Raw genomic sequence first — 13511 nt, forward strand, 5'->3', positions numbered from 1 at the left:
GGTTTGTTGTTCTACCTTAACGTTGAATATGCGCTGCCACTGTCTCTCTTATCTCCAACAAGGCTGCAGCTACATGAACAGAATTAGCCTAGCCGATTAGCTCCACCTACTGTATGTAGTTTAGTCTCATTGATCACCTACAGATCACCTGCAGTTACCACTATTTTAGACCAATACAAAGAGTGTGTGTTTTGAATTTTAAGTAATTTTTGTACCGTAAGGTATTTGGCAAAGATTCAAATGTCTTTTAACTCTGAGAATTCTGTATTTATGGGTTGTGGTAAAGTCATGGAAATGTCATGCCAGGTCTTTTGTCAGTGAAAGTGAGTGCATCAGTGGGGAGTGAGAACACAGTTCAATGCTACAAGCTGGCATGTCAGCCATAAACTGTGAATCTGCTATTCTCTACAACTGCTTCACCTGAATTAGGTTAATTGAATTAGATCAGCTGATCTTTCCGCTTAGCCTTGATAGCGTGTAGATATGAAAAGAGAGATTCTCAGCGGCCGGTCTTAACATCTCCCACTGTTTCTGTCTCTGCAGTGCGCTGGAAGAAGAGGGGCTCCATGTCTCGCAGCCCCCTCAGGAACATCAGCAGGAGAGGCTCTGCCTCCGACAGCTGGAACTGAGCCCTTAGCTTCGACCCTGCGTGTGGGTGGGTGGGAACACATGAACCTGACAGCAGCCTCAAGACTGACGGCACTGACGGACTGACAGACTGAGGAGAGGGACTACATGGTCAACGAAGGGACAAAGGGGATGCAGAGTGGGGGGGCAGAGGGGTTGTTGTCTCTCATTTGGATGGTAGACCTCTAGAATTCAGCGCACGGACTTGAAGGTCCGACGCAGCAAAGCTCATGTTTACTTTGACTGCACTGGTATCCGACGCTAACAAGAAAGAAGCGACGTTGACGACTTCCTGTGTTTGTCCAATAGAGGGCGACGTTGGAGGCCCGGAAGCGGCCGCTGGCCCCGTTTGTCCGCCGGAATGGTTCACTTCCAGGACATTTGTTTTTCTTTTTAGGCGGCCCGGTTTGTTTTTAAGTTCTCTTTTCGACACTCGACACCTGCTGAGTTTAGACTGAGTCGTCTGACAGCGACGGCGGCGGCCGCGCCGCAGCTAGTGGCAGCCCAGCACAGACGCTGGGACCCAAAACTGGAAGTTATCAATTTCCTTTCGTTTTTAACTGACATTTCTGACAGGGGTTGTATTTTTTCAGAATCGTAATTCTGTTAACCCTGTGGCACTAACGCATGCATTGATATCCTTTTCATTTTTGAAAGGCAAAGTCATTTTTTTAATCCTACATTGTGAGACCCCCTTTGTTACTTAAATGTCATAATAAGCAGGAAAGTAAAAGGTTTTTATGACTTGATTTCAAAGTGATTCTACCTTTTGATGCACATGTAGGTAGTTATTAGTTACTTAAAACCAGGCAATTTGTTCTTTATTCTTTCATTTGACATTCCCATGAATTGCAGAGCAGGTGCAGCACCTGCGGCCAAGGAACAGGGATGTGTGTGTCTGTGCAGAAGCAACTTTGTGCACAGTAAAAATAGTGTTGGCGTCCAATGCAGTGAATTAACTTTTGTGTTGGGGGAGAAAAACCAGGCTCATCCGTGACTCGCAGCGTTTGTCAGTCTGCGGCCGGAACACTGGGAACCTTGTGTGTCCGGTGTAGAGCCTCTGTGAGGAATGTGTGGCCATGCACCTGCATTCCAACCAGGGCAACTTGAGACTGCACAGTCTCCTCTTAAATTATCCCCCCCTCCAAAGAAAATTCTTCTCCACACCCCACTGTGCCTTTGCATATTGAGCAAACTTGGAGAAAGCCATGGAATGGTGCCACAACTCATTTTCATTGACAGTCAATGAGGCTTTAATGTGTTGCAGAACAGGCTCTATTTCCGTTTACATGAGGCGACCAGTTATTTTCTGACCAAAGCGAAGCTATTTTATTTTTTTAATAGAAGGTGTTTTAGACTGATGTGCCACTTGGATTTGTAACATTTTTTATGCTTTTATACTCGTGGTGTATCTAGTTGCCTTTGATCCACAAAAGGCACAGCCCCGTTTTTAAACGGAGGGCTGTTTGACGTGCCTGCTTCTCGGCGTATTTTATCAGCGTACTGTCCTTGTATGTATTTAATTAAATATGTATTTTATAAAATAATAAAAGCTTTTTATAGAACATTTTTCTGGCTCGTGTCTTCTCACACCACTGGACGTCTCTCCCGACCAAGACAAATATTTAGGCTGCTTTAACTTTCTGCAGCTTTGACCCTTGATGATGCTAGTCCTTTTTTGTAATGGTTATATTTGGCCTGAGGAAAACACAATTGTGTATGTGTGTGTGTGTGTGGGACAGGGAGAGAGAGGGAGTGATTGAACAGTTTGGTGGGGAGGGGGGTCGGGGGGGGAGAGTACGATATTCCAAAGAGGTCCTGGGATGTTTAATCTCAGTCATGTGAGACCTTTCCCAAGGTTATTCCTCATATTTTTTCTTTTAAAACTCTGTCATCCATGTGACCCAACGTTGGTATGAATGTCGTACACATCTAGTTTCTTCTGCACACACTTTAAACACAACTCTCTCTCAAGACATTTAGTCACAGAAATATCTTGGCAAATGTGATCTTAGAAAAATGGTGAACAGAACAACATTTATTTGTTGTTTTGAACATTTGGACCAATTGAGTGTCACTTGTAATTTCCAAAAAACTGTTCAAAGTGCAGCGAGGTTCTTTCTTTGCGGATCAGTTTTGATTGGTCGTGGAAGATCCCGCCCCCTCTCTTTGTCGCTGTAGCTCCAATAGGGACTGGACATGGAGACGCCTCAGTGGCTTCACCTCCTCCACCACTGAAAGGATAAAAAAAAAAAACTACATGAAATAACACTGACTAGTGGCAGGAAAATCGAGCAGCCGTTATTTATTGTTTTACCACGCTGAAACCGCGCCATCTGCTGGTCTCAAGCAGTATTGGCTTTATAGGTGAAATATTACCACGGTCAATAATTCAAAAACATCTCAGCAAACATCTTCCTGAAAAAACAGAACAACTTTTGAAGAGACAAAAACATGGCGGTCTCAGAGCGAGGAACCCAAAAGAACCTCGGGGTCGTGTTACTGACCTCAGAGGACCTTTTTCACAGAGGGCAGATTACCAGAACTGCATGTGAGATCAAGTCAAGTGAATTTTGCACAATTGCAAAATTCATTTTAAATTTGCAAAATGTATTTTTTTAAACAATTTTTCTGACCAAGTGTATCCACCTCCTTCTGCTAAACCTGGACACCCCACCTTTGTCATAGTGCAGCTCGTCCCGATTGCCGTAGACGACGTACATGTCCAGGAAGCTGAGCAGAGCGCCGGTGACCAGGAAGCGGTCGGGAAGGGGAAGGTTGTTGATGTAGCGCGTGTCCAGGGCGAAGGGGTTGGAGGGAGAGGGCACGGTGCACAGGCTCACCAGCTCGCTGACCACATCCCAGACGCGAATACCTGGAAAAACAACAAGAATGGAACACAACAGCAGAAAAAAAAGAAAGCTCACGGACCATTTTTCCACAGGCCTCGTCCTCAAAACACAGACGTCTCAAAGTCCAAACATCTGCGTCTGATTCAGCTCATGGAAAACGGTGTAATTATTGAAATCCGCGCAGTGAAACAATAACTCGCTCCTTGATTGGATTCCCGGCATTTTTTCCACACCTCGTGACTGCCAGTCCGCGATGGACTTGAGTTTCATGGGCGTGTCTTTGACCATGGAGTCGGTGCCACCAATGTTGACCAGGCGCTCGTGGTTGGAGCGAATCCAAGCGTGGGGCCGGCCGTACTTTATGTAACCGGCCAGCAGGAAGAGAGTGCAGTTCACTTCCTGCAAAAGAAAAGAAAAGAAAGGCGAGACTATGGGTGAGGGAGTTAAACTTTGTGTTAGTGGAGGGTGATCGAGCGTTGCACTCACAGGCACTGCTATCTCCCTCTCGCTGGGGGAGGCTGGGAGGAGGTGCTCCTCACTGCCGGGCTCCCTGTGGACACGCAGAGAGGCCAATCAATGAGTTGGGGAACGCCAAGGAAAGCAATCTGCACTCTCTTATCCATCCCTTCTCACACTAGATGAGAAAACAAACACATTCATTTCCACAGCTGCAGGTATCAAATATTTGGCTGGTTTTGCCAGAGCCAACACTTCGACTATGGATCGTTTAATGATCCGTCAAATCAGTCGGGTTCAGTGAACTTTATTTGGACAAATCTCTGTGTTTATGAGGGAAATAAGGCTACGATTGTTATTCATCATGACTTTACTTTGCAGCTTGGATTTCTTTTTAGATTTCTAACCCAGTTTTACACGTCTGAGCAAATTACCTGGCGCTCTGCGGCCGTGGATCATCATGCGACCCGGGATGTGGTGGACCCGCAGGCTCCCCAGGCAGGGGCGAGCTGCACCGGCTGTCCACGCTGGGGGAGCTGCTGCTGGGGGAATTGTCGCTGCTGGTGGAGGAAAGCGTGGAAGCCCTGGACACCACAAAGCCTGGTGAGCGCCAGCCCTGCCGAACAGGTGAGCACGTGAGCATGTGCAGTGGAGTTGTCTCCCTGATGCAGTCCCTCATGATCAAACAGTTTAATTTACAGCAATGTTGATGGCAATGTTCACTTTCCGTGACAATAATCTGCGTCCCTTGTCTGCTTCACTTCCAGCTGAGTGAAAAGTGAGAGCCAGCTGTTCATTCTGCCCTCTGAGAAAACCTTACATGTTTTCTTGGTTATCTAAGTTAAACCATGTGATGTGAATTCATTTGGTCCAATAAAGCATCAGTCTCTCAAAAGGAAGATAAATAGGAGTGTTTTCAATGGACGCTGTAGACAGCTGTTCAGCGGAGATCAATAGAATTTCTTATTTTTATAATGAAAATGAGTAAAATATGGAACCTATTGGATGAGACAGAAACCCACCAGATCCTCATTGACGACTGTCAGCAGCAGCTCCTCCTTCCCCCTCAGCCACGGCTGGAAGTATTTAAAGCCCTGGGACAGAAACAAGATTACTTACAGGAAATGGGTTGAGCGCGTTCATTAAACACACACCAACCTGCAGCGATCCAAGGAGAGCCAGGTCACTCAGGAAGAGCTGCAGCTTCCGCTTCTGCTCCCGCTCTCTCTTCTAAGCAGAAAAAGAAAAGCCATTGATGCGAGACGTCTGACTGGTCGATGATCCTCAGCCCCTCCCTGTCCTGTATCACAGCAACCCCTGCAGCAGCATCCTCGCTCCTCCCAGTAATCATTATAACAATGGCAATAAAACATTATTCGCTTTCAATGGTCTAAGCAAAAAAAAAAATAAATACTATGGTTAAACGTGATGATTAGGAGCTTTAGAGATGAACCAGGCCTACAAGCCCCTCCTGTCATCTCCCGACTCATTTCTGCAGCTGAAAAAAAGAGAACGAATTGTATGCGGACTCACGCTGCTCATCTTGCCCCCCAAAAGTCGACGCCGTCTCGGTCACCGTCGATCATGATGCGCCGACATCTCAAACCTCACATCATGCAACAGGATCCTGTCATAGTTTACCCCCCGATGACGCACAGACAGCGTTTCCCTGGGAAATATCCTATCGGGTGTTGCCTTTTCGGTGTTGTCTGCTCAATGATGGGACCGCTGACGCCCTCTAGCGGCCCGACAGGAACACTACTCTGAAAAGATCGGGAACGCTATTGTTTGTTTTCCCTGTGTCCATGAACAATTTGGAATTTGGTTTTACCATGCAAAAATACAATGGAAACGTATACATACTTAATAGATAATATAATGGGCTATTTTTGCGTGTCCATGAAATAAATTGGACATCTAATCTCTCTCTGTCTCTCTCAGCCGTGGATGGGATTAATACACGATGAATGAAACTATTAAGCATATTACATTGGTTACCATTTGTACCCATCATCTACCGAATTTTAATGCATCATAAATTTGACAAAGAAATCATTATCTACATACATCAGTGAGTGTCCACTCAGTGAATCAATGTGCAAAGCCAGCGTTGACAGAAAGTGCAGTGAGGGATAAAATCATTTTTACAAACATCTTTTCGATTATTACATCTACAGGCCGGTCGTCTTCATAGAAGACAAAAGATGCCACGTCCTAAAAGTTCTTGGAGGCAAAATGAACGAAGAAGGTCCGGATCTCTTTGGGTGATATGGTCACTGTGAACGGGTCGTCTCCAGGTCTTCTTCTGCTGTCGTCTGAAAAACGTCAACATGCAACGTAGGTTGAGGTGTGTAAAATGTCAAGCTGTCCAGACTAATGCGAGACGACGACGTTTTACTGAAACTTTTTCTCACTTGTTTCTGTGTTATCTGCTGTCCTCCACTTCCACCTCTGCAGAGTGGTCACGTCCCAGGTTCCTGTGAGAGAACGCTCCTCCAGCACTCTCACTTCCCCTATTCCCTGAAGAACATCCTAGTCACACAGGAAATGACATTTTGAAAAGAAGGAAAAAAAAAACTGTTGTGCAGACTATTTTAAGTTGCTTCCTATCAAGAAAGTGTGACACCATCAGGTGAGATTTACAGCTGTTGAATGTTTGTTAGCACCTTGATGTTGATGGTGACTGGCTTGGACAGCTCGGGGTCCTCTCCCTTCTCAAAGAGATGCATGATCCTCATCAAAACTCTGTTGTAGTCTGGGTCTGAGTGCAAGCCCCTACCTGGGGGCAAATCATGTAGACAAACCTTGAATCATGATATATTGATCCATAGCCACGACTGAAATAATTATTATCATTTCTTTTTAAAACATGAGGGTTTGTCTCCCAGTTGACCTGAATTAACGTAGCTGAGGTGAACGCTGTGGTTGGAGCTGAAGTTCCACCCGGGGATGCTGAGGGTGAGCAGGTGGAGGTTGGGCGGCAGAACAACTGGATGCACAGGAGAACCTTTTCTGTATTCTTTCCTGGGCTTCTCTGAAAATATATAAAATAGAAAGAAAATCAAAGCATTTGCTTTCAGAAAATCTCCGACTTCCAAACTAATTCCTGTGTCTGTTTTATGACACAAGATCCATCCAACACATTCTTTCATGGAACTTGTGTCTTTCTTTTGTTTTTATTTCAGCATCTGCAGCTTCTAAAGTGAGAACTCACGAGGTCTGTCTATGGGCATAACGACAGGCCGGTGTTGCAATGCCACAGCCTCCCTCTGCCAGAGCTTAGAGGTTGTGCTGCGAGAGCCCAGCAGCATCCACAGGGTGGGTGTCACCACCGAGGAGTCGTTGAGGGTCAGGTTGTAGCCAAGGTTCCAGGCCAGGTTGTTCCACAGACGGCGATGGAGCATGACCTGAGGGAGAACACAGAGGAGAGACACGCGTACGTTTTTACTTTCTGTCATTGTTAATGTTGAGGGATTACTTAAAGAAAAATCAGTACCTCTAGTTGTCCATTAGCTTGGCTGGACACACCGTGAGCTCGGTCGCTGACCAGCACAAGTCTGCTGAGCTCGTCCTCCATGTATGCAGCCCGAACCATTGGGAAGTAGTTCTAAAAGATTTACATTGTGCAACAGTTATCCTACATATGAATGCCTCGTCCTGAAGCTCTCTTTCATCCGAGGACTTACTCTGGCTGCTGTGTTATTGGTAAACTCCCTGTGCCTCCTCTTCATCATCTGATAGCCGTTGTCGTCTGTGTACAGGCTCCTGTTGTTCTTCAGAGAGGAGGCGGTCCTGAGGACGACCTCCGTGTTGAGGACCAGCGGTCCCACCGAGTAGCTCTGCTCCAGCCGGTGACACGGCACCTTGCTCCCAAAACATTCTGGGACTCGGGTGGTGATGGTGAAGGCGTGGTCCCGATCGTTCTCCTCCCTGTGGGAAGAAGGGAAGCAGCAGGTTAGGTTTGGGGTTCAGGGTTCAGAAGGAACTGCTGCAGATCGGTTCAGTGTGCTTGCCTGTAGAAGAGCTGCCTGATCTCTGTCACGATCTTCCCCGGGATGATCTCCATCTCCACGGCCTTGTAAGCCCGCACTGCTGAACTATTGGCGCTGAAGATGTAGTTGTCAGAGATGGGCCCGGCTTTCACATCTCCGTTTGCTCGGTACTCCCAGAAATCCTGAGTCATCCTCACTCTCCTCTTGTCCTCGCTGCTGAGTGAAGGCTCACAATGTTGCACTGACAGAACACAGACGACTTTGCCAATCAGAAGTGAAATAAAGCCGTGGCCCCTTACAGGTAAGTGATGCTGTGCAGGAGATTTGTGTCCTGGTCGAACATCAGCTTGTAGCAGTCGTTGAGAACGGGCAGCAGCCTCCTTCCTGTTCGCAGCCAGTCCCGAACGCTGCGTCTCTCAAAGAGAACCCCCCTTGCTTGGTAGGTCCAGCTGCAGTTCGGCTGGCCCGAGCATTGCTTGTCCCTCAGCTTTATCAGGTACTTCCTGGTCTGAAGGCCTCCGAGTTCCACAACGACGAAAAGATCAAATGAGGTGTTTGAATGTGCAGAAGGTTGGATCTGGACCACAGACAAGTGAAAATATAAGATTTAAAAACACATCAATTTCTTTTATTAATATCTCTAGAACTTTGCCCCTCCCAAAATATAGAAAATTGCTTCTATAGCTCTTCATTCCCCAAACACATGCGTGACTGCACAGACCTTCCAACCTTCAAAACTCATCTCAAAACGCACCTTTTTAGAACCACTTTTACTGTGTGATTAATGTGCTGTCGTGTTAAGTGCTGATTCATGTAATTGTCCTGCGTCGAATCTCAATGTAATGTTTTATGATTTTTTTTTTATTTATGTAAAATGTCTTTTCTTGAAAAGCGCTATACGCATAAAAAATGTATTCATTAAATCGCAGTTGTGGCCGACTTGTTGAACTTAATAAGCAGCAATCAACCTGTGCAGGGACAGGCTGTCCACCATCATCAAAGACCGCTGCAGCCGGGAAGGTGACAGTCATGTTGATGATCGTGGTGACGTTCCATGCTAACGGGTTGTAGACCATGACGTGTTGCTCCAACGTCTTGTAAAGACCTGACAAAAAGAGAGACATTGGCCAAAATGATGAGGATGTCCACGTTTCATGCACTTGAACCTTGACTATTGTGAAACGCAATTTAAGCATGATTTGAGCAAACCTTCCTTGTGGAAGCTGGCACCCAGGTTTCCTGGGAGGCCCAGGTTGTGGGGAAGCAGGAAGAGAGCAGCTTGGAGCTCCTCCACTCCCATCATGGCTTGTGTGAGGTGCTGCAGGTACATGTCAGTCACTTTGGGGGACTCGGTGCCGGTGATTCCATCGTGATGCTGCACCTGAAAAGACAAGTGACAGAAAAGCACTTATTTTTCTCTCCAGTTTTGCACATAGTGGGAAATAACAGTAACACTACTTTCACACTTGGTTCAGTGTTTTTCCACGTTACCTCTGACACAGCCCAGCGCAGGGCCTTCAGTTTATCCAAAGCCCATTCTTTAGCTACAGGCCCATCTGGAAAATTGACACGGTACCTCGTGAACATGGTTTCTGCTGCGTGCAGCTGTGAACTGGCCTGCCGTGCCACTCCTTTCAGAACATTCCTGGAAGCGTAAAACCCCGTCCAGGCCTGGTGTGAATCTGAAGAAGGCATCATAGGCATCAAACTATTTTATTCAACTTGCTATGTGTGCACGCAGAACAGAGAATATGTATCTGTTTCCTAGGCTGCAGGCGTCTACCAGTAGAGTAGGGCAGGAAATCTTGACTTCCTCTTGTCTCCCACACCAGGTTCGATTGGTAGATGGCGCTGAAGTATTCACTCAGAGTGGCGTACTGAACAGTCACCCCAAAAACTTTGCTGTTGCTGTTGATGTACTTCATCAGTGGATCCATGTTGCCGAACTGGACTGATGAGTTGTAAAACTGTTTGTCACAGCCCTGAGACACAGCAGATGTGGGTCACAAACAGAAAAAAACAACACATATTTGCCTTTCAATGCCAGGCTCTTTCTTTTCTTACCCATGGCCACAGGACGTGGTTGGTCCTGAACCAGCCAGCTCTCTGCTTGATGTTGTCCACCATGGCCTGGGCATAAGCATGGACCGTTTCCTTGGTAACTGGCAAGCTCATATTAGGGTAGACTCCATCTTTAGGGGGATCGGGGAACAGGGCAACTCCATTCCAATAGAAGCCTGAACTGTGATGGATCAAGTCAACAAAAAAAAAAAAAATTGTCTCTTTGATTTTAAATCAACCAGGGATTTTAGATCTGGAATTACCTGTTTGAGAATGGAAGATATGAGGGGGTGCAGTAGCTAAACTGGTCCATCGTGTGAGTAAAGATCTGCTGCGTCTCTGGAAGAGAGGCGGAACCTCTCCACACAAACTGGAGTTTCTGTAACAGATGTAGAAAATGTTATTTTAGTCTTAAAAATTCAGCCCTTGTTGATTTTTGAAAAAAAAAAGGGAAAAAGTCTTAAGGTTTTGGAAAATACTTTGTCTTTCTGCATGGCATCTTTCAGATCATAGTCGATGCGGGAGATGAGATGGGCATCGAACCCAGCCAGGGCGAACAGCACCGGAGTGGTGGCCGAGGCTCCGAATGGATCCACGTGCCAGGAGAACTGAGGACGCACACCAAACGTCTGGTAGAGGAAGCCGTGTCCCTCTGAGACACACAGAGCAAGTCCACTCAACGCTTCTGTACATTTATCCCTAAGGCTGACATGTTCATAAGTTCATCAGTGGACTGTTTTATGGCACCTGTCATCTGTAAGATGTCATCATCCAGGTCAGTCACAGCCTCGTCGTGCATCACTTGGCCCCCGATGATAAACTCCAGTCGTCCTTCTTTCACTAGCTGCCGTACCTGCAAATTATTTAGTGTTTTGGGTTTATTTTATTTATATATTTTTAAAAGATAAAGGTCGCGAAAGATGAAATACTGATTGAAGATAAGTCTCATTAGCATCCACTGATGTCCTTACTTGTTTTTTATGGGAGTCTTTGGCCACTGTGTCCCACCACAGACGAAAGAACTCCTGCTCCACGGCGATGAACCTGCGATCTTTGGCTTTAGAGAGCTCCTCAGTCACACTGGTGTACACATTGGCTGCATAAGCATGCATACTTTCCTGCAAACATTATACAGCATCGAAGAATAAACACAGGCTTACTCTAAGAAGTGTTTAAAAGCTTTGTTTAATTACAGAATCTGACTGATTTGACTTAATGTTTTAAAATATGAAATAAACACACTTATTTATTGCTTTGTAGCAATTGTTTTACCACAATTTAATATAGTAAAAGAAAAAAAAAAATACATTTTTAAAGATCAAAAAATGATTTACAGTACATGAATGTGGAACCATAACTATGTAACAAAAAAAAATACTCATCAAATGTTGTAGTGGAACAAGACAGTTGCAGGTAAATAATAATAATAATAATAATAATAATAATAATAATAATAATAATAATAATGATAATAACAACAACAATAATAATAATAATAATAATAATAATAATAATAATATATCGAAGGAGATGCGTCGTTTTAGCAGAGTAATATTACACATGAGCAAAGGTTCATTTACTGAATCACACAGCGTGAGCTGGAAATGATCAGACTTGTTTTGTGACTATACTTTAGGAAAAAAGCAAAACAAAAACAACAAAACAACTGAGCTAGGTGACAGGAACCAACCTCAATGGTGTAAACCCAACCAACATCCATGTGACTGTGAGGGATCACAAATGTTTGAATAGGCTGCGTTTCATTGGTTTCTCCATTCGAGTGACAAAAATGAAGCACAAACACAAAGGCGGCTATAAACTGCATTTCTGAAGCCAGTTTAAGATTGAATGCAGATGAAAAACATCCAGTCACACTTCCTTATTATTCTTGTGCTGCAGCATGTGACCGTGACGAGCCGAACTACGGAAGCCCGCAGTCACCCGAATAGCAGGCACCCGCATTGAAAACAAGCACAATCCACGCCGAAGTTATTTGCAGTTTTCATGAACTTGTAACTATTTTATATCTCACTTTAAGTTTGTAAACAATTAAAACCATTGAAAACATGTATTATTTAGCTGCTAGATTCTTTTGCAAGCACATGTAAAAGAAAATCTAAGAAGATCCGCAAACCTGAGAAATGCGCCGAATCGGTGACCCACAAGCCGGAAGCAATTCTTGGACACGCATATACAACCGGAAGAAGGTTTTGTAAACACCGCGTACTCTTGGAGGTGAGAGTGTGACACAAGGTTTCAAGAATGTCCAAAAACAAAAGGATCGCGTTAATATTTGGAGGCTTTGTGACGGCTGTCGCTGCCGCATTTTACCCGATATTTTTTTACCCTCTCACCCATAACAGCGACTACAGTAAGTGTCTTCTCCATATCTCCCTTTGCAGTAAACTGCTTCTCATTTGCGCTGGTTTTATTACTTCGGGTCTGATAAATTTAAGAATCCAGTCTAACAAACGTCTAGGTTTAACCTTAGTTTTAGCATTTCCTTTGTCACAGAAATAGTGTCAAGTCAGACTTTTATTATTTGTATTTGTTGCTGGTGTCATTCATTTAATGACCACATACAATGTAGGTTACATGTTTATCTAAATTAAAGTGTGTCCCGTCGGTGTTATTAAACACGTTTAAAGGCGAGAGGCATTTTAGGCTTAAAGATGCTTCAAGCATAATTTTGTACATCCTGGCCAACTTTTGAAAAATTTATTGGACGTTGATCAAATTGTTGATAAACGTCGTGTTGTGGCTGACGGTATAATCAAAGAATGAACCATTGGAGTTCAACCTAACTTGAATTTCAGACTGTGACGCTGCTGTGTTGTCTGTCTTAGGAGAAGTGCAAAAGATAAATCGGTCTGGCATCAAGCAGGCAGACGTGCAGCCTGTGGGTAAGAACAAAATGAGACTTTCTTAGTTTTTTTCTTTATTGAAGTTTCCATTTAATGGAATTTCAAATTAAAAACAATTTATCAGAGGCAAACACTGTGCTGCATTTGTGTCCTCATACAAGATGTCTCAAGGATTATTTAATATATTTAATTAACTTTTTGTGTCCAAAGGTGTGAAGACATGGTCAGATCCCTTCAAGCCTGACGATAAACGATGAGCAGTGATTCTCTCTGAGTCCACCTGCTGAAAAACAAAGCTTGACTGGAGAATGATGCCTCTCTTCTGAAGTGTGTGTGTGTGTGTGTGTGTGTGTGTGTGTGTGTGTGTGTGTGTGTGTGTGTGTGATGTGAATAAAATCTAATGTTCTACTTCAGTCATGACTCTTTGGACACATCCTTTATAGCACACTTTATTTAATAATTAATCGACTGTTATTTCACGTTGCGCCCACATGAGGGAGCACTACGACTACCTTCAAGCCGTTCGATGTGTGCGTTTTGTGCATCCATGATATTTTGGAAAATGTTTGGCATTTCCAATAGCAGCGCTCTGGTGTGTTTCCCAGACGGAATTCTTAGCCAACGAAGTCCAATAAATCAATTTAGAAAATGTGTCCATA

The 13511-nt window shown here is 44.5% G+C and overlaps 4 protein-coding genes across 5 annotated transcripts in view; 2 read left to right on the forward strand and 2 right to left on the reverse strand.

The window, feature by feature from the left end:
• Window positions 1–2194, forward strand: part of LOC142889550 (low density lipoprotein receptor adapter protein 1) — a 28443-nt gene extending 26249 nt beyond the window's left edge. For both annotated transcript variants that reach the window (XM_076028372.1, XM_076028371.1), the window contains exon 3: window positions 544–2194. In XM_076028372.1, coding sequence (XP_075884487.1) covers window positions 544–629 — 86 coding nt within the window. In that variant the 3' untranslated portion in view covers window positions 630–2194. The remainder of the gene's footprint in view (window positions 1–543) is intronic.
• Window positions 2195–2631: 437 nt separating this feature from the next.
• LOC142889549 (uncharacterized) lies at window positions 2632–5781 on the reverse strand. The gene is made up of 8 exons (XM_076028370.1): window positions 5469–5781; window positions 5094–5165; window positions 4958–5029; window positions 4370–4551; window positions 3966–4029; window positions 3713–3878; window positions 3305–3502; window positions 2632–2861 (listed from the first exon to the last, which is right to left on the reverse strand). The coding sequence occupies exons 1-8, from the start codon at window positions 5475–5477 to the stop codon at window positions 2758–2760; spliced, it is 867 nt and encodes a 288-aa protein (XP_075884485.1). The 5' UTR covers window positions 5478–5781; the 3' UTR covers window positions 2632–2757.
• Window positions 5782–5929: 148 nt separating this feature from the next.
• Window positions 5930–11893, reverse strand: man2b2 (mannosidase, alpha, class 2B, member 2). Its single transcript, XM_076028368.1, has 19 exons — window positions 11679–11893; window positions 10960–11106; window positions 10736–10841; window positions 10468–10640; window positions 10252–10367; window positions 9992–10169; window positions 9711–9909; window positions 9419–9609; window positions 9137–9308; window positions 8896–9032; window positions 8227–8504; window positions 7949–8140; window positions 7622–7865; window positions 7432–7542; window positions 7150–7342; window positions 6829–6969; window positions 6602–6714; window positions 6350–6467; window positions 5930–6250 (listed from the first exon to the last, which is right to left on the reverse strand). Exons 1-19 carry the CDS (start codon window positions 11811–11813, stop codon window positions 6150–6152), a joined length of 3045 nt encoding a protein of 1014 aa, XP_075884483.1. The 5' UTR covers window positions 11814–11893; the 3' UTR covers window positions 5930–6149.
• A 10-nt stretch (window positions 11894–11903) lies between these two features.
• On the forward strand, window positions 11904–13265 carry smim20 (small integral membrane protein 20). The gene is made up of 3 exons (XM_076028375.1): window positions 11904–12359; window positions 12835–12891; window positions 13063–13265. The coding sequence occupies exons 1-3, from the start codon at window positions 12251–12253 to the stop codon at window positions 13107–13109; spliced, it is 213 nt and encodes a 70-aa protein (XP_075884490.1). The 5' UTR covers window positions 11904–12250; the 3' UTR covers window positions 13110–13265.
• The last annotated feature ends 246 nt before the right edge of the window (window positions 13266–13511 follow it).

This window comes from Nelusetta ayraudi, unplaced genomic scaffold (assembly GCF_046127955.1).
Source record: "Nelusetta ayraudi isolate G7.1 ecotype Tasmania unplaced genomic scaffold, CSIRO-AGI_Nayr_v1 ptg000022l, whole genome shotgun sequence".
NCBI classification, from domain to species: Eukaryota; Metazoa; Chordata; class Actinopteri; order Tetraodontiformes; family Monacanthidae; genus Nelusetta; species Nelusetta ayraudi.